At 35.5% G+C, this 21,641-nt stretch overlaps 1 protein-coding gene across 3 annotated transcripts in view; it reads right to left on the bottom strand.

The window, feature by feature from the left end:
* The window catches only part of LOC132701996 (transcription factor collier), a 106,577-nt gene extending 85,523 nt beyond the window's left edge, over window positions 1-21,054 (bottom strand). For all 3 annotated transcript variants that reach the window (XM_060670383.1, XM_060670384.1, XM_060670385.1), the window contains exons 1-4: window positions 20,925-21,054; window positions 19,158-19,451; window positions 8,756-8,909; window positions 3,695-3,758 (exon numbers count right to left, since the gene is read on the bottom strand). In XM_060670383.1, coding sequence (XP_060526366.1) covers window positions 3,695-3,758; window positions 8,756-8,909; window positions 19,158-19,291 — 352 coding nt within the window. In that variant the 5' untranslated portion in view covers window positions 19,292-19,451; window positions 20,925-21,054. The remainder of the gene's footprint in view (window positions 1-3,694; window positions 3,759-8,755; window positions 8,910-19,157; window positions 19,452-20,924) is intronic.
* Between the last annotated feature and the right edge of the window lie 587 nt (window positions 21,055-21,641).

Below are 21,641 nucleotides of genomic sequence, written 5' to 3'. Positions count from 1 at the left end.
ATTATGGAAGTTACCTGCCGACGGCAATAACACTCGGGTCCGGTAGGTAGGGATGTTCCGATACCATTAAAGTATCGATACCTACTCATTTCGATAGTACTCAAATCTTTTTTTGTTACTGCTCAAATAAATACTCCTAAAGTATCGATACTTACGCATATCGATACTTTTAGCACTTTATTATATTTTTATTTATTTTAAGGAAACTAACAATGAACTTTGAAGGACAATAATTAAAACAAAATTTTCCGTCACGTTAAGCACGTACTTTAAATAAAAAACTCCATGATAACATTGGAATAATAAGCCGATGATTACAATAAATACAATTATTCGTAAGCAATCTCTTGTATGTTTGATAATTTATGTTGGGTTGACAATGAAAAAAAATGAAGGGCGGACGTCTTTCTCGCGTTTGGCTCGGGCTCGGTGGAGTGAAGTCGGACGAGTTCGGCTTGGCTGGCGCCAGACAACGCGTCACCATAGATCAGATAGAGATTACGTTTGTCTGATGCGTTCGTTTTTTTTTTATTGGTGAGGCTGATTCGATTTGATACCAAGTACTTTTGTTTCGATACCGAGTAAGTATCGCAAGATTGATTCGGTATCGATACTTGGTATCGAATCAAGAGTATCGAGTACCTACTCGTATTTACTAGTATGTCCTTTAATGCCTACCTACCGGTAGGCATTAAAGGACAGGGGGGGACTCTCTAAATGTCTAAATATAATCACTATTATAATAGGATTTATGTTGTTTTTTATAGAAATGAACGTGTCCTCGGTTTTTATACTGTGCTGCACTGGCACTTAAAGCAAGCAAGCATGGTCTACTCAGACCATTGATTTTACTTGGTTTTACAATGGATATGGAGGAAGATGTAAAACAGTATGTCCAGCCGGTTCAGAAAAATTATCGCATACATACTGCTTTTTAATTGCCTATGAATTTAGAGCTTTTTTGTAACTGAATTCAAAGTAAATACCATTTTCAAGCAAATATTTCTGGATTTTAGATTGTTTTCAAATCACTTTAAAAACAGTTGCATCCGCGAAGGTGCTTTCGTCTGACAGTTTGGAGTGTAGTCAACCCATCTTTTGGATACAGTGTTGTATTCATCAAAGTAAGGTAAAGATCTGTGGTCTAATCTATATGTATAATTTCTGGAAGGTAACTAAATCCGTGCGTAATCTATGTGATTCAATTGCTACTTGGCTTTTGTCTATTTTGAGGTACTACCATTCTACAAACATCTCTCTAGAGGGTGGTACGACTTGTATTTATGGTATCATCTTCTTCTAGCTAATTTTTCAATTTATGCAAGGTAGGAACAACTTCGCTTTGATAAAGAAAATTTGTTTTCCTTCTTATTAGGTCCTGATCAGTATCGTCCGTACTTCTTGTTGAATAAGTCTTCTACTAATTAAAGTGTCATACAAATTTTTCACAACATGTTTTGCATTATATTCTCGTAAAACAACACTGCCACAAATGGTCAAAACTCAAGAAATATATCAAAAAGAAAGAAATATAGCTGGCCCACCCCTGACTTGTCACTGAAATAAGAAGATTTTTTTTGTTAATTGTTAAAGTTTTATTTTAGTTACACGATGAAGATTGAGGCAGACTATATTTGCAAAGGGAATTTCGAAAAAATTTTCAGTTTCACGATGCCAAGAAATCTTGCAGAATTTTCTCATATTTCGAAACCAGTACTCTAGCTTCCTTGCTATTCCGCACCTTAATTTTTAAAAAAAGAAAAGTCATTTGGCGTATGATGGTTGTATGTTTTCTCTCCTTTTTTAATTTAATTTTGGGATTTCTATTTTTTATTTTTTATATTTAACAAAAGTTCACTGCAAAGCACTTTGACGCTGCCGCTTGTATCAGTCTTTCTTTTGGTTGGTGATTTTTGTAGATAAAACCATGATCTCTGCTAATTTTCCATCTTTCTTTTACTGTATATTTCTTATGAATGTTTTTAATTGTTGCTCCTGGAAGCTCACCATCATTCTTTTCCGGAAATTTCAAAATAATTTCCTCCTAATTCGCTTATTTTTTATATTTAACAAAAGTTCATTGCAAAGCAGTTTGACGCTGCCGCTTGTATCAGTCTTTCTTTTGGTTGGTGTTTTTTGTAGATAAAACCATGATCTCTGCTAATTTTCCACCTTTTTTTTTACTGCATATTTTTTATGAATGTTTTTAATTGTTGCTCCTGGAAGCTCACCATCATTCTTTTTCGGAAATTTCAATATCATTTTTTGTTAAATCGTACCTCTTACGACCAAACTGCTTCGTTGAAATTCACTTATCTTATGTGTTAAAAAAAAGTTCTCTGCATGACAATTGGATGCTGCTAATCGTTGCTGCAACTAGTTCCTGCAACTCCAGCTAGGTTCATTTCCACTCTTTAGTTGGTTCGTTCTTTTTTTGTAAATTTTCTTTCTTGTTGCAGATTATAGTTCGTTTTTTTATGAGTGTGCGCTAGTCTGTCCAGCTTTCAAGCACACTTTTTCGAAAAATTTTAAACCATTTTTGTTAGACGGCCAAAATGCTTCCTCCAAATTAGGTCATTTTTTAGGTTTAGCAAAAGGTTTATTTATAGCAATTTGATACTGCCATTCTTTGGCATTATGAGAAAACTTTGAATTTGCTTGTAACCTTTCTCCTTCAGAGACACAGGGTATACGTTTCCGTAAGGTATAACAAGCAGAGAACGAGGATGGTAGTCTTGAATGCAATTAATTAATTATTTTGAACCGTACGCTCTATCAATTGTCAATTACCTCTTGGCGGTCGACGGCGAACTGCCCAATACCTTTTCGGGTCGGACTCGAATCGCGAATTCCGGAAAAAAACCACCGCCGCATTTACACTTTGACGGGAGTTTGGACGTATATGGAGTGGGTACGCGCCGAGAATTGTAAATAGATCAGCGCGGTACTCTTTTGCGAGGCTAATTGGTCGCATTTGTAATACGCGTGGTCAATCCCGGCCGTATGTTCGAGAAGACTTGCCCGCGAAGGAATCGTGCAGAGATTATCCCACTTCTGATTGCATCGACCGAGTAGAGAAAATGGGATGGAGGGTTTTTCGATAGCGACGAGATCCGTTGGAGATGAAATCGGTAAAGGTAAATGATATATGAGACTGGTATTTCTCAAGGCACCCACGAAGGTGCTAGAATATAATAATAATAATAATAATAAATTGCCTTTATTGTTGTATATTGTTATATACAAATATACAGTAGAGAGAGGCGAAGTCTAGCAAAACCTATTCCACGTAACCTCTTAAATGATTAAATTGGAAGAAGAAGTAGTCACATTAGTTTGATTAGTACAGATTGCATCCAACAAATTTTGAGAATTCTGAGTTCGACCGGTGGGTTCAGAAATTAATAGAGAACAAGTATTAATTAAGTTAGCAGTAAGTTGATCTATTTTAAGATCGCCCGTTATAATAATGTGATCATATTGTATTGATCACAAAAGTATTTACACTGCATGCATTTGTTCTATAAATAGTACCACTTAGTATCAGTAGCTTATTAATTTTCAGATGAATCCAAAGATGTTAGTGATTGATAAAAAAAGAGGGTAGTTGATAAGCTTAAGTGAAATCAGTATTTTCCTCTATTTAAGAACGATTGCCAAGTGAAAGGCGACATATGTTTGTGGTTCGACTTACCGTTTGCGAACAAGAGCTGTAGCCTGTACTGGATACCGTTGTTAGTCTTCTGTCCATCAGCTTCCTGGAAATAAAGAACAAACAATCAATAGGTATGCAACAAAGAGGCTGCTTTGCATGTTTTTCCGACTTCCTTATATATCTAAAAGGAATACAAAATTTTTAGAACATTGCTACAACTTTTTTTTAATTTATTTTCAAGAAGGTAAAATTTAACATCAAAACCTTAATTTATATATATATATATATATATATATATATATATATATATATATATATATATATATATATATATATATATATATATATATATATATATATAATTGCTTTTGATTAAGTAGCTGAAAAAGAATGTTTTTAGTTGCTTCATGTTCAGCAACTATGAAATATATATTTTTAGCTAGAAAAGTATACCAAAACATATATTATCTTTTTTTTTTAATTTGACTCTCCCGTATATCGAAAATCGAACCTCTTAACTTAAAAAAAAACGTTTAAAAACCATCTCCCCCTACGACGGTAAAATCGTCTCGTTTATGAATCGCTAATACATCAAACGTTCGAAAAATCAACAAAACAATCAACGAACAAAGAGTGGGGAGTATCGGCAGCTAAATACAGTCATCGATAACGCTGTGCAAAGCGTACGGCCCTTTTATCCGGTGAGATTTATAGAGATTCATTATCGCTTACAAAGCGCTCCGTTGTTTCCGGTAGCTGATAAAGGGCCGTTTACGTATTTTCGACTACAAAAACGGCATCGTAATTAACGTCCGACTGGTCCCCCGTTCCGTTTTACGAAAGTATCGAGAAGAAATTCCAACCGCCAGAATGAACCAGCCATTAGTAAAAATCGGACTAAGGTGGCTTTTACTTGATGAAAATCCATTTGACTCAAGTTAAATTAGAATTCCACTTTCTACAGCAAATTTTGAAAAAGAATTAAATATTGAGTAAGATCACGTCAGGTGGACCCCCCCATTTACCACTTAATCATCAAAAAATTAATCTATATCTATTTTTTATAAGTACTTATGATGGAAAATTGATCCCTCAAACAATTTTTTAAAATTTTTATTTTAACAACAAAATTTTTCGACGATAACTTTAGAACGGTTTGAGCTACACGCTTGAAATTTTGCTCCTTTTTAACCGTATATGCGGTGCATAAGAGATATAAAAATGGCTGCGGCGTCCATCTTTTTTTTTTCGATTTTCGACTTTTTTGTCCGCAATTTGAAGCTATCGACTTCAAATTTGGCAGACAAATAGCGGAACCTATTGAAATCGGGGAGTTTGGGGGTTCGATAAGTATTTAAAAAAAAATTAAAACTGCAATTGTTTAAGGAAAGGATCATTTCTCGAAAACTTTTATTCTTGACAATTTTTCAAATTAAATTAAAAAGAATTATTGAAAATTGGAGATGACTCCATCTCGCATACATAGCTAAAACTTTTGTATTTAAGGTTTTCACCTATTGTACAGGGTGTTCGTGTGCAATAATAAAAAACGGAATAGGTGCAGTAAATTTACAGCTACCGACTTCAAATTTGCCAGAGAAGTATAAGTTCAGACACACATTTAAACTATTAAAAAACTTTTTTTTTTGGTAATTTTGGCTTCCAGAAGAAAAACACGTTTTTCGACAAAATTCTTTAACTGACAGAATGCTGTAACACTTATTTCAAGCCTTTTTTCGATTATATACAGTGTCATAGGCCGAAAGAGCTACAATTTTTGTAATTGCGTTTTTCGTCTATCACACACACTGCTCGAGAAATTTAAAAAATCCACATGAAAATCACTATTCTGGGGGCTGTCAAGACGCGATGACGTCATTGATTATTACGGAGCACTGCATGATTTCAGAAAAATCTTATTTTCTCGATAACCATTTACTATTTCAGAAAAATTCTTGGACCAGCAAACGTGGAAGATCCTGAGTTATAACCTCAATTTCCGGATTTTTTTCAAATATGTACAGAGTGTGTCGATTATGGTAAAAAATCTAAAAGACCCTGAAAATTCCAATTTTCGTGGATAAATCATTAGCCGCAATTGAAAAACTATAAAACATGGGACAAATCGAGAGGGAGAGAGAGAGAGAGAGTTTCAAGTTTCGTCTATCATACAGGGTGCGCGAGATACTTGGAATGATATAATTGGAAACCGTTATTACTTGTAGAATTTTTTATATTTATCAGTTTGTTGTGACTTTGAACTTCGGCGATAAGTAAGAAACGCTTTATACAGGGTGTGTGCACAATAAAATTACATACACTATAGAAAAACGACGCGTTCCTTTACCACAGGAAACCTCGAAGCTGCTTCGCGCTAGGCGCTACGAACTTGCCCCGCCCAGTGACTATTTTCCGAAGCAATCTTGTTGCATAAGTCCTCTATTGATTAAAGTTTCATACACATTTATTTTTTACAACCTGTTGTGTATCAAGCTACAAATGATTTCGACGCTACAATGTTAAATTCTGGTAAAATAACACTGCTAGGAATAGTCAATACTCGAGAAATATATCAGAAAGAAAGAAATATATCTGGCCCACCAATACCTTGTTACTTAGGTAAGAATAAATTATTTATTAATGGCTTTTTCCAACCACAATAGGTAATAATGTCGTTAATATTGGGAAGAATCCGTCAAAAGCCAACACGATGAAAATTGAGACAGACTATACCTGCCCAGAAACTAAGAAGCAACAAAAGAAGATCACCTGCGATATTAGATCAGACTGAGTCTTTTTTTCATTCAAATTCAGTCTCTATTCATAAGTTAGTTTCAAGAAACGCGCGAACTCTCATTTTCGCGTCATTTTCCACGGGAACGGATTGACATCAATAAATTGACCTGTCTCCTTTAACTCTGACGTTAGAGAACCTCTATTTCAGCGTCCGATAGTTCCCCAACCGATACACCCCTGAAGCCGTTACGTTTCACGCGTCCGCATAAAGAAAAATAATACCCAACGAGTGAGGAAAAAAAAAAGAAAACGGAAAACATCGTTTAGGTACACAATTTCCATGAAAGATACAGGTTTTAAAATGGACCCAAGTGACGGGGAGGGCGCCCTCTCCGCGGGGGTTGCCAAGGCAACGCCGCCACGTTTACCAAGTGCACAATGGCAGAGAGAAAGTGAGGCGAGCAAATATAAGCGCGGCGGCGCGCCCGGGGGCAGCGCGGGGGCGGCGGTGGCGGCGGCGGTCGCCTACGGGGGCGGTTAATTGCGTTTTCGGCCGGACATTTATCATAAAAGGGTTACGGGACGTCGTAGTTTTGGCAACGCCGAAAATCACGAGGGGCGACAGTGCGAAAGGAAATAATAATGCGAAGCCGGTCCCGGGTGGGTTCCCTGGGGCACACCGTACCGGGCGGTTTTAGTTTTCTGATTTTTGATAATAATGGTGGAGCAAAAGCAGCAAAAAATGGAAACACGATTGCTTTCGAAAAATCGTCGCTGGGCGAGCAAGTTCGTAGCCCGTAGGGTGAAGCAGCTTTTAATTTTCGCGGTTTCATGTGCTGGAGGGACGCATTGTTTTTCTATCGTGCTCCTGCGGACCACTATGGAACTTTCTCAAAATCGATGTAATTTGATTGCGTATGCACCCTGTATAAAGTGTCTTTCACGTCTCGCCTAACTTCAAAGTTACGGCAAGCTTTGGTAGATTTGTAATGGCAATGGTATTTTATCAAATATTTTGCGCACCCTGTATAATTGATGAAATCCGAAACTCCATGTCGATACAGTTTACGATACTGTTCAAATCAAATTATCGCATCTTTAGTAGCTTTTTACTTATCCCCAATAATGTACCAACAAAAACGGAAATTTTTTGGGATGTTTTAGATTTTTTGACTATAAATGGCAAACTCTGTATATAATTCAAACAAATGTTCCCAATAACCCTGGATCTCCCACGTTTCCTGGTATATGATTGTTTTCTGAAACGATGCAGTACGTGGTAATAATAAATGACGTCATCGCGTTTAGATTGAGAGCGAGAGATAATGATTTTCATATTGATTTACATACAAAATACAAATACAAAAATTGTAGCCCTTGGTGCCGCCTATTACACTGTTTAAACCGATTAATTAATTAATTTTTTACGAATTTTGATTTACGGTTAATAAGTTTTTATATTAAAAACCAATTTTCATGGTCTTCTAGATTTTTGTCCACAAATTCCTAAATGAAAGTTGTAGTCCTCGACCTTCTGCGTTTTACGGTTCAAGAATTTTGCCGATCGGTTTAATATTTTTCGAGATATGAATTTTTTTGTACAGCCCAAAAACTTTTATAATTTGCATGCGGGGTGGACTTCTACTAACGTGGCAAATTTGAAGTCAATAGTTGAAAATTCCGGGCACTTGCACCACTTTAAATACTATATAGCTCTCTCTATGGGCTAAACCGCCGACTAGGTACCACTATTCCACTTACAGTCAATTTTCCTTCCGAAGGTAACTCAATTTTCAGATTTTTGGTAATACCGGCACACCCTGTATATTTTTAAAAAAATGTGATGAATAAAAGTTTATAGGAGTCATTATTCTGCGTCTTTTCGTTCAAGAATTTTTTCTATCCGATGAACGATTTTCGAGAAATAGTCACTTTTTGGTTTTTGAACAAAAAAAAACTTTTGGAATTTTAAAAAATACTCCCCATTAACCGATCCCTCTCAATTTTTTATTTTTGCAAAATTTCAAATTGATAGTTTCAAATTTCGGACACTTATCTTTCATAGCAAAGTTCAAAAAACAGTCGAAAATGGAAAAAAAAGATGGACGCCAAGGTCCGATCGCAGCCATATTTAGTATATTGTGCGTATTGTGGGCGGTAAAAAAGGAGACAAATTTCAATCCCCTACCTAAATCCGTTCGAAAGTTATGGAGATAAATGTGTTCGGTGTGCAGAGAACGGAGAACGGACAGACTGTGCGAATGACGATCTCCTAGGACCAACCGTTACCGACATCTGGAGTTTAGTGAGGAGCGCGTATGCTTTCGAAAATAATCGATTTGTAACTGCTGAAGTGATTTTTACCTGATCTTTCTCGATGAAGCCGATAAAGGCGGTCCTTTCGATTTCTACGGGCTGACCGGCCCTGTCATAAAGGGCGATGACGAAGTGGAAAAAGTTGGACTTCCTCAGGTTCGAGGGGGGCTGCTTCTCGAAATGGGCCCTCCCCACCGTCGAGCTGAAACAAAAACGACCACATAATTATACTGATTAAAATTACTGTCATTAAAATTTTCTTAAAGTATTTTTTTTCACTAGTGTGATTTGGTGCGAGTGTTTAATAGCACATTCAAAGATTTGGGATAAAACAAAATCTATTAAGAGATGTTCATACAATTAAAACATGTTCTGTCTGAACATATAGGTTGGAACGTAGAAGTGGATGTATTATGATTGTTTTTAACATTCATAACATAATCAGGGTTAAAGAACATTGTTCTAAGGGTTTTAAATACCTTCTCATCATATAATAGGTTGCCTCAACATACAATACTATAGTTCAGGCAAAATAAAATATAAGTAAAAGATCTATGAAAACCGATTTTCGTTATCTCCACATCACATTGCAAGAGTTACACAATTTTTTATAAATATACTTGAGAATCAAAATAGACGCCTAGAAATTCAACTACACTACCCTGACGAAGGCACTTATTATATAATAATAATATATAATAAACACATTTAATGCTATGTCATCTAAAAAAATAGATAGATATCGATAGATAGATTATTATTTCACTGAATTACAATATATGGTATGTTTACAGCACCTCTAACTACAAAAGAGAAAAAACAAAAACTATATACATACATGTACATATACGATTCGATAAAGTCTACAATAATAAAAGGTATAACAGCATAAAACATAACATATAAAACCAAACAGGAATAACAATGAAAAAAAAGGAAGATACCGAACACAACCAAACAGTGGCCACTATCAAAAATGGGTTAATCGGGTAATATCTTTTATCTTCTGTTTATATTCCTCTAAAGACTAAAAACAATGTTCCAAAAAAAAGATTTTGCTTTGGTTTTCAAATTTTTAAATATCAAATTTGTCACTTGATTTTGAATTAAGTTGTATAAACTTAGGTGAAGAGAATTTTTTATGCTTTTAGCGTATTTAAACTTCTTTTTATAATACATTAATCATTAAATATAGTATTCAATTAAAAGAGAAGTCGTAGGTATTGAGTTCCAAGAAGATATTGTTTATAGCGGTTTTCAAAAGTTCTGGTTTATATTGTTAAATCGTAAGATTATTTATTGCATGTGCAACATTATAAGAAAATGATTTTTTAAACATTTCTTTTCCATTTTGTGTTATTCTCAATAAATAAACTTTCTCTTAGATTCAAGTCAAGAACATCATCTGTACGAAAAGTGATTTTGTTACAAAGATATTCAGGAGATTTATACTCAATTTAAAATAGAATGTAGCACGGTGAAACCTAAACCTATACCACATGTTAAGCCAACCCGAAACAGCCAAGTAAGGAGAAATATGATCTTGATTTTGATCAGATTCACAAAGCGTTTTCTTTGTAAAAATTAGAAGAAAACATGAATGAATTTTAACTATTCTCAATTTGTTTGTAATGTGATCCTTGAAGCGCAGCCTAGAGCCCAAGATCAATCCTAGACTTTTCGATGTCCGAGTATGGGATAGGAGTGTCATAAATTTTTATGATAATTTTGTTTTTGACATTATTTACCTGGGAGTCATTTCCAAAAATCAACATTTAACTGCAGTAAATGATCGAATGCAATTTTATAAAAGTTCTTTAAATCAGTTTTCATTTTAATCTCAGACAAAGTTAAAATTGTATACAACAAGGGACCCAATATGCTACCTTGTGGTACTCCTAACTCAACGGAGAGTGGTTCAGAATACACATTGTCGCAGAACACCTGTTGAACTCTATCGGATAAAAACGAATTTAAAAACACGCGTACATTTTCAATAAAACTGAAATGAGAAATTTATGATTGATCGTGTCTTGCTTAAGTGTTACAAAATTTGGGTGCCAATTCTGCCTTAAATCCATCTGCAGTAAATCATCAGTAATATCGATCGAAACACTCTTTTAACTATAATCTTTTCTAAACCCAGATTGTTTTGTAGGTAATATATCAAAAAGAGCTAAGAGTTTTCTTATTTCCCTATCAGTTATTTTTTTTTAAACTTTAGAGAGGTAGGAAGGATGCTAATTGCCAAAGTTGCTTAAATTCTGTGGCGTTTTTTACTTTAGGAAGAGGTGTAGGACCTTTTGGAAAATAGGAGTTCAATATACATTCATTTTTGACATGTGTAACAAATCACCTATTGCCTTAAATTTAATATTTTTTATTATGTGAAACATTTCATTTATTATTTTCGACAGAGTTTATAAAAGACACCATCTTCAGAGAAAAGAGTAAGTGCTAGGAAAAAATAGGAAAATATCGTTAACATGCAATAAACCTCGAAGCAGTAAGATTGAGATAAAAGATTTTGAAAATACGCACAAACTCGATATTTTAATACAGGGTGAGCCAGTTAAATTATATGAAACTTTAAAAAATCTAAGACCGACCTTAGATCAGGATATGCGATGCACAAAGCATGCAAGTTGCATGCAGAGAGGTTATATAAAGTTAAAACGGATATATCAACACACAAATGTCCTAATCAGAGGCGTAAAAACACTGATGTGTGACTCGCTGGTCCTTTCACATATATAAGATGTGCGTATGTGTGTGCACTTAATTTATGTAATACAAAAGCGCAATCCGGTCAGTCATACGTTAAAATTCAATGCAAGCAATTGTATTTGTATTTTGACTGGTAAAACTGGTATTTGTATCGCCAGATTCGCTTCAGGACTGACGTTCACAACTTAAAGATTCGATTTAAGGGAACCCTAACGCCCCATGCCCCCTCTCCACAAAACAGAATTATGTAAACGGTCTCTCTCCTACCAGATTTCAAAAATACTTAATAAATTGCATCTTGAAGTTAAAGAATCAGTTTCAAAACAAAAATTTAAGAAAAAAGTGTTCAGAACAATGAAATTTCTTATTTTCCATATGTTTGTATAATTATTGAATAATTGTCTACTGCCGCCAGATTATTATTTTAGTTATTATCATTGGTTTTTCATGTTATTATAATTTCTTTTTTGAATTTGTTAAAACTTCTTCGTGATTGGGTTAGATGTAAGAACTGACTTATTATTATTATTTAAAATAAACATGTCTGTATAGCGAATATATGCTGCACTTTTTTCTAGTACCATGGGTCAATTTCTGCAAAACAGCACTGGGTATTTTAGAGTAGGGAATAGAAAAAGGGATTTTTAAAAGCATCGAATAAAAGCACATTTAAAAACCGTATTTAAAAATTTAAATTAAAATTTCGTCGATTGGATGAGCAAAAATGTATGTATGACAAAAGGCTGCCAAATTCATAGTTTTTCCGAGTAGCTTCCAAAATTTGAAGTTTTCTTTTGGATTTTTGTTTTGACAATAACCGGTTTACGGGCGTAGCCGAAAATATAGAAAAAGATGACGGAGATCGCAGATAGGTGGCGTTAAATTCGACTATATAGCGTAATTGCTTGATTTCATGCGATAAGTTCCTATGCAATTACATACATCAGGAATACATCAGGTGAGTAGCGGGTGGGAGTGGGGGTGAATGGGGTCCACATATTAATAATCCAGATACTCGCCCGCGGTCTCGGTAATTCAGAAATGGTTGTTTTTTTTTTCGCTTTCGCGCCATCCCCTTCCCCCTCGAACCGGGCACGTCGACAATGCGATCACACAATTTCCGAGATTTGAGATAAAATTACGAATTGAGCGTTATCGTTTGACCATATGCGCCCGAAAAGACCATAAAGGGTTGGCGAGGGGGCTCGTCGCCATTGTCCCCGCCGCACTGGCCCTTTACTGCCCGAAGTGACATTTAAAGCTCTATTAGGGGTTTGCCCCGGGCGTTCGCTAGGTTCCCGCTCGCTGTCGTATACCGTTTTGCCACGAATTTCCCGGCGTTGCCGTCACCCACCATAAATAACACGTGGAAATCGAATGCAAAAGCTATGGAGGTGCTAGAAATACTATATAACTCCACGGACGGAACAACAATACAAAGATGATATTGCCGTGTGGGCGTCGTAAAAATAATTCTTTCCGAATGCTCCCGGTATCCTACCGATACCGTCAAGGGTAAAAAGTTCGTTTTCGGGGAGGTTAAAGCGTCAGCGTCGACCCGGGAGTTGCGTCCGCAGAGGGTGAATTATACACCGACGCGAAAATTTATAGGACGCCGTTAATGAAGGTGGTAAACGTCCGGGTTGGTTTGTTCCTATTAATTTTACACGCCCGGTGGTTGGGGGGGCTCCAGATTTGGGACCCGAAAAAAAAAGTTGACCGAAGTTAAATCGGGTCCGCCTGGTGGACACAGCTGCCATAAGAGCGATACAAGATGACGTGCATACTTCATTTTTCGTAAAAGGGACACCATTTGGGTAGAAAACACAATTTGTTTCATTTATAAAGGTACCCTCAATAATTTACTCTATAGTCCAAGTCACACATACAGTGTGTGTCTCATACAGATAATATCATTTTAAATACATACAAAGATACAATACAAAGATTAGAATAAAATGTTTTGAACTTGCTTGCACAATAATTAAAAGCTCCATAGTATCAGTGTTTGAGAGCAAGCATATAATGACTGAAATGACTCCGTCTAAATGGCTTAGTACCCTCAAATAGATTTCTCTCCATTAACATGGATTTAAAAAGATTTAGTGCCGCCATATCTAACCAAAACTGCTTAACCCAAAGAAGTGAAAAGCTTAGTTATGATGTTAGATCAAAGAACAATTTCAATATAGATTTCGAGTGGACATCTTGTATCCAAAAACACTAGCTTGGAATAGGTGTTCTCCTCTTTAATTCGCTTCCGAGTGAACTAAAGAAGATTCGTAATATCAAATTGTTTGAATGAAGACTAAAGAAATATTATTTAGAACTGTATTTTATTTATATGTTAATGTTAATATAGCTAAATCTAAACCTAAACCTATCACCAATAGCTCAACATTTTAACGTAAGCAGAATAACCGCTTTTCCATTAACAATAGGTGGGGATAAGAAGATACGTTTGAAAGGAAAGGGTGATCCCATAGACAAACAGTTAGTTCAGTTCAAGAACGCACTGTTTCGGATAGTCAAAGATGACCTTTTCCAAAATGCAAAAAACACCACTCACTTCCTAACAGAAGCAAGCACGGCTTATTTTCGTTCCTAACTATCAAGCGTAAGAATGATGTGACACCTTCCGATGAAAAGATCTTCCTGTTTTCCAAAAACTGTAGAATCAAAGAGTATAGATCAGGCAACCAACGATTTGTCGACAGGTACAGAGCTGCAGGCTGTTTCAGTGTAAATGTATGGGAATGGATTTCATTCACAGGAGTGGGAGTGGTATTGCGGATTGGGGGAAGATTTGTTATTGACATGGTGCCCAGTGTGGAAGAGCTCTACTCGGACAATAATTATTTTTTCGAACATGAGAACCGTCCTGTCGACACAGCAAACATCGTTACATAACTGCACCAAAATGCCAACACTAAAACCTCACCACGGCCAAGTAACAGTCCTGACGTCAACACAATCGAAAAAGTATGGTGAAAAGGCTGCATGGAAGATTATTTTTGACTCAAAACGCTTGAAGAAAACTTTATATCTGTGCTGATGCAGATACCAAGTGTTTCTTCTTATAATACTTATGTTAAAATATTGAGCCCCTGCTGATAAGGATCAACCATCTTCTAAATTTGTTACAGTTCTTGCATTTACCTGTATCTAATTATTTTTAAGTTGAAAATTGTCTTTTTAAATAAACGTTGAGTGATAAAACTTTCGGGAACAACGATAAACAATACAATGAAATACTGAATACTCTAATACGCATATATCTAATATTAGGCATAATATACATGTTTTGCAAGGTATCTTCAAAAATTTACCAAAAAGGATGTATCTAATTGTTTACAGTAGTTTAGTGTTCAAACAAACAGTAATACAATACATTTATTGTTTATTTTCTTGTAGTTATGAAGTTCCATTTCAATGGCAATGTCTTCGCCTTTGGCTTAAAAGAGTTGACGAAACAGCTATACCGAACCATTCGATATTTACAAGGAAAAAGCACTCAACTTTAAAAAAAATTTAATAACTCAAAATATTAAGTGGAATTTTCAAATCGTATCAGTTTTTTGAGAAATTAGCTGTACATAAAAATAAGGTCATGTAAACATGTTGAGATCAAATTCCGCCCCTAGCGGCGAGACTGGACATGATTAGTGCCCGACATCAGCGTTGCTATGGGTGCCATCCGAGCTCCCCGTAAGACTCCACACTGTACTTTCAGTGTGACTTGTATTATACCTACACTTGGTCAAAAAGGTTTCCCTAACCATAGTATTTTTTCCAGTTTTCTTTTAGTTTCTTCTTAAATATAAGTGATGTATTTCAAGCATATCACTGGTTGGCATTGAAATCCTCCTTTAAAGATGTTTATGATAAATATATAATATAGTGATTTAAACGTTTTGAATCTATCCCCGTTGGCCGATTTTTTCTATCACGTCTAGATTTTTTTTTATATTTCAAAATTTGGTTTTTTTTTCAATTTTTTCATTCGTCAACGTTACAAAAAGTAAATATACATACAAAATGAGTTTCAGAGAGTTGTAAGAGAAAGGAGGAAAGTGCCGAAGGTGATTTTTATGGTAGTAAATACGCTCACGCGCAGTATTCATTGTGACACTACAACAGTTCAGTGAAAACGTCGTTTAATTGTTTATCTTTTATATCAAATATTTTGGTAAGTTTTGCATAAAGTTCATGTTCTCTACATTGGATATAAGTATTTGATGTGTAGTTTGAGTTTTTTTTTTTAAGTAGAGCCAATAAATATAAAATAGGAGTTTGAAAGTTGTTTTAAAATTAATTTTATGTGATTTTAGGTTACAAAATGCCACGGACTTGTAAAAATTCCTCAGATTGTTTTCGCTACATTTGTGGGGAATACATACTAAAAACACAGCGACATGTCATGACCGATCTGGTTAAAACAGCTTATAAGCTATATTTTGCATTTTCTATCGATGAGTAAGATAAAAGTTGGTTGCCAAAAGTATGCTGCAATAGCTGCTCAAGAACTTTGAGAGGTTGGCTTGACAAAAGTCACAAATCCATGCCGTTTTCAATGCCAATGATTTGGAGTGAGCCTCAAAATCAGGAGAATGATTGTTATTTCTGCATGACATCTACACGAGGATTCTCGAAAAAAAATAGAGATAAGATTGTTTATCCGAACTTCCTATCTGCAAAGAAACCAATTCCTCGTAATAAAGGCACTCCACCTCCAGTTCCACCAGTTAATGTGGAGGCTGAAAATAAAAATATTTCAGGTCTACGATCTTAATCGACATCTTCATACGCTTTATCTGGATCTTCATGCCCATCTACAGAACCTCATTTACTTGAACGATGCGACTTAAATGATCTTGTTAAAGACTTGGGACTTTCAAAATCTAAGGCACAGTTACTCGGAGTTTTACAAGTTACTTCTCCAAAGAAAATGATTTGGTATATTGTAATGATGTTGCAGGGCTTCTTCAAGAACTAAGTTTTCCAGAAGATTCTAGTGAATGGAGACTTTTTATTGACGCTTCAAAAATAAGCTTGAAAGCCGTTCTACTTCATAATGGTAATAAATAACCATCTGTCCCCATTGCCAATGCTACAAGCATGAAAGAAAATTATGCAAACCTTGAGGTATTACTTGAGAAAATTAAATATTCTCAATACCTATGGAATATTTGTGCTGATTTAAAAGTTGTCTCTATACTGACTGGACTACAAGGAGGATACACAAAATTTTGCTGTTTTCTTTGTGAGTGGGATAGCCGCGCAAGAGACAAACATTACAAAGTAAAAACCTGCCCATCAAGAAAAAGTTTGACTCCTGGACTTAAAAATGTTTCTCATAAATCGTTAGTGCCCTGCGAGAAAATTTTTCTGCCACCCCTTCGCATAAAGTGACGCGAAATTGAAGGAAGGAATGTTTGTAGGTCCGCAGATACGTGAGCTCATGAAGGATGAGGTTTTTGATTCGAAGTTGAGCAAAGCAGAAAAAAGAGCTTGGGTAGCGTTTGCGGAGGTGTGTCATAATTTTCTTGGGAACGCAAAGAATGACAACTATCAACAAATCATTCGGGAGCTATTTTCTGCTTATATATTTCTTTCCTGAAAATCTTGGAGCTGTATCAGATGAGCATGGTGAAAGGTTTCATCAGGATAAAATGCAAATTGAAAAACGCTACAATGGAAAATGGTCAGCACCAATGCTTGCTGATTTTTGTTGGTCAATTCACCGAGAAACTCCAATGGAATCTATGAAGAGGAAAACAACTAATAAATAATTTGAATTCTATCCACTCCATAATGAAATAACTGACGATATTTATTACTTTTGTTAATATAACTTAGGATTTTTTACTGTAAAACTCAAGCCGCCACATTTTTTATTTACTTATAACAATTTATACTTTAATAATATTGTTTTTTGATGAAATAAATAATAAATTAAAAACCTACGTGTGGTACTTATTTGTATATCAGATTCCGTGTTTAGAGCATAAAATAAGATGAATTCATGCATGAAAACAAGAAGGAGAGAAAAAAAAATTTTTTTTGCAGACCAGTGATCGGCAATCTCATTAAGAGAAACAAAAATAAAAACCATTTGAGACACTTTATTTGAACCATAAAAAATTAGGTAGTTCTAGACGCATGAAACTATGTCAAATTAGTCTCCAAATTCTTAAAAAGTGCGGCCACGCTCTGGTCGTCCCAGGAGAAGAGACTTCTGTTGTGAAAAAAATTAGAACTAATTTTAAAACAAGTGCTTCCAAACTTGCAGATTAGAATTAGAAAAGAAAAATGTTTGGAATTTCCCCGAGAACACATTAACAAAACCAGGGAGCTTTGGGACGAAACAAATATTAATCTTTTTGGGTCAGATGATCGGGATAAAGTTTGGAAGAAAATAGCTCTGAAAATAGAAAATGACTGTCCTAAAGAATAATTTAAAACCAAATTGTTGAGAAACTTAACCTTGAGGGGCGTTATTTATTCCGACAGGATAACGATCCTAAACACACTGCTACGCTTGTACGTCACTGGATGAACCATAATGACAACTTCATACACCACCACAATTTCCGGATGTGAGAAGAATTAGAGCGACAAGTGAAAAAACATCAAGAAGACCTCTAAAATATAATAAGAGTGGGAAAGCATATCGAGAGAAGTTACAAGAAAGCTTGTTTCAAGTCTTCCAAAAAGACTTAACGCCATATGGCAATTGTACAGAATATTAGACTTTATGAAACTTTTCAATTTATCATAGGAAATAATATTGTAGAGAAACTTACTTGACATAGTGTCTTGCTTCTAAAACTGCCTTATTTTTTATCGTTTAATTAGAGTGTTTAAAATGGTTTTTATTTTGTTTTTATTACTCTTAATGAGATTGCCGATATATATTTTAAATATGTTTCTCATTAAATATAAGTAAAAGAAGAAACAAAATGAACACTGAAAAAAATACTATTTGTAGGGAGACCTTTGACCGACTGTACAATACAAGTCACACCGAGAGTACAGTGCGGAGCCTTGAGCCTTGAGTTATTAAAAATGAATAAGCGTATTTTTAAAAGTTGGGTGTTTTTTCCTTGTAAATATCGAATGGCACGGTTTAGCTGTTTCGTCAACTCTTTTAGCCAAAGGCGAAGACATTTCTGTTGCAATGGAACTTGATAACTACAAGAAAATAAACCATAAAACGTATTGTCCAATTAATTTTTATTACTAACAACTCTTGCCTTTACTGCTTGTTTGAACACTAAATTAATTTTTTGAATTTTTATTACTCTTAATGAGCTTTCCGATATATAGTAAGTGAAAGAAGAAACTAAAAAAAAACTGAAAAACACGTGTACGTAGACTTTTTTGACCAACTGTAGTTCACCAAAGGAAACGTCTGAATAAAGTATTTTTATTTAACTATCGAACCACACCTAAAACCTCACTTATATTGAGAGCGAAGCGCTTTTAATGCTCATTAGTTTTCATTGGTCAGAACTTTTAAAATTGACTTTATTAATGCAGTCTAAAGATAATAGGAAAACGTTTCCCTAGAACAGTCCATATTTCTATATATTATATGTCAAATAGTTTTGTGGTGTGCCCTTAAATTTCACCATCAAACATCTGCAATTTTCAGTATTTCTCCCTTAAATCCAGCCGCAGAGAGGACGTCAATACATGGGAGGCTGAGAAAGTGACTCACCCGTTCTGATCCGCCACCCCTCCTTGCATCCAACCCCTAGCCAGCGGTTCCTCTTTGAGGCTCGGACCGCGGGGCTGATGGTGATGGTGAAGGGTACCGGCGCCAGCGTCCTGATGGTGGTGAAGGCCGAACATCAGCCCAGCGCCCGGCCTGGATGGTGCCGTTCCGGGGGGGTAGAGCTTCCGCCCCCACGCTGCTGCGGCGTCCAGCTCCAGACTGAGCGTCGGCCACGGAGACGGCGTCGGGACGCCCGGCGTTGCCTCGTCCGACCGCGTCTTGGGGCTGTTGATTCAACTGCGGGAGAGAAAAACGGACTGACGCTTGGCGATAGGGCCGGTGGAGAGGAAGCTGACGTGATGTTGTTTGTCGACGTTCGTGCGCCGGCTTTAGTTGACAATCACTATACTTAATTTAATTTTTAACATTTTAACACGTAGGTGCAGAATAACATATTAATTTTACAAAAAAATAATGTAAAGCTTTAAATTGTAGTTAATTTTATTTATTTTATGAATTTAGAAAAAAAAGGTACGTATTGCTTTTAATAATAACAAAATAAAAATTACATTAAAATTTAATAAAATGGCATTGATTTTTCCAATCAAATGTACATAGACCGGTCTCATTCATTTTATTAGTAGTAACAAAAATAATGGATAATTTTGGACAGAACGGGTGTATTTTTAATATTTTACGAATTAGAGAAACTACTGACGAGAAAAAAATAAATTAAATTTATTGATGTGAGGCAATTTTTTGGACCCACATCAATACAGTGTTTACCTACTTTTTTATATTTACCATTTGATGCTACAAATTTAGTATGGAATGGTAACTAAGTACGTATATAATTTTGGTAATAATTAAAATAGTAAAAATATTATTTATTTATAACTAATTAAATTTATTTTCTATTTAAATCACCCCACTGCATTTATTTTGTATTTTGAAACGCGATAGTAAAAATGCAATGTGCTGTAATTTACTAAGCTTGCCAGAACCTGCTAAACAGCAAAATATATTTTTTTATAAAACAACATTTTTTTATTCGAAAATTCAAAATTTAGACTCTCTGCAGTGCTTACTTTTTTATGTTGTTAAATACTTTTTTTATATCTACAATTTGATGCTACAAATTTAGCATAGTATCGTAACTAAGTACGAAAATAATTTTGAGTAATAATTAAAATGGCAATACCATCCTTTATTTATAGCTATTTAAATTTATTTTCTATTTAAATCACCCCACTGCATTTATTTTATTAGGCAAAATATGAAAATGGAAAAGAAAATGTTTTTTTCAAAATTTGGACTTTCGTTATGTTTTTACCTACTTTTTTATATCTACCATTTTATGCTACAAATTTAGTATAGTATAGTAACTAAGTACGTAAATAAATTTAGTAATAATTAAGATAGTAAAAATGGTATTTATTTATAATTCTATTTAAATTTATATATTATTATTATTTATATATATACTTATTAAATTTAGCAAGTTTTTTTTTTGAAACAAACAAGCAAAATTTCAAAATTTGGACTTTTTTCTGATTTTTTTAAGCAACGAATTTGAATATTACATGTGCAATAAAAACCTTAAAATTTAATACCTCCAAGCTTTTGTTTTATTTGGTCTTTTTACTTTATTTTGCAAATCAAATGTGGAGAACCGATATTTCCCTGAAATATTATTTTCGAAAAATCTGCCAGGTGGGTGTACGCCAACAACCTTCAACCCTCGCGCCTAAATTGGATAAAAATATTTACCACTGTAGGAATTCCCGTCAGCTATCCTCCGAACCCTTTTTTCCCGCCGCGGCCGGTCCGACCCGAAAACCAACGAAACTCTAATGAAAAAATAACAAAAACCCCACACACGTGTCACAACGTCCCGATCCCTGACCCCACGTGACGGTAGTAGACGGTCTCAGGCGACACACTCTTAGTTCAACGTAGCCATTTCCCGATAGGATTGTTCCCGTGACTCTATCTCGCGAGACTAGCACCGTTATGCCGCTGCTTCGGACTCTGTAGTGCCGGAGCACATCCCCGGGGGTGGGACCTGTCACTTACCCCGAGAGATATCCGATCAACGGCGAGAGGCGGAGCTCGTTGCAGGCTCGAGACCAACCGTGGCGGTCCGCGCCAACGAGCGCCGGCCAATCGCGAGGCCGCAACGAGATCTGGGTGGCGCTTACGGGTAGTGGGAGATCGCGTAGCACGTAAGAAGCGGACAGGTGGCGCTAGCTGGAGGGAAGCGGCGGAATGAGATTCTGGACCAGTTCGGTGATAAGTCCGGACTCTAGTTAGAGAGGATGCAGCGACGCTCGGGTGTGGGAGCGCCGAAGTTAACGGATACCGATGGAGTGATATACGGTGAATGTAATAAGGTTCCAAGTTTTTCTGTATATATTGGTTTCCTTAATTTTGGGTCATTTTAGAAGATAAAATTCTTAAATACATTTTTCGACTGCAAAAAGGTTT

The sequence above is a fragment of the Cylas formicarius genome, unplaced genomic scaffold (genome assembly GCF_029955315.1).
Source record: "Cylas formicarius isolate icCylForm1 unplaced genomic scaffold, icCylForm1.1 PGA_scaffold_5__7_contigs__length_24384050, whole genome shotgun sequence".
Classification (NCBI taxonomy): Eukaryota; Metazoa; Arthropoda; class Insecta; order Coleoptera; family Brentidae; genus Cylas; species Cylas formicarius.
The sequence above is the reverse complement of the archived record's forward strand: the minus strand, read 5'-3'. Positions and strand labels throughout refer to the sequence as shown.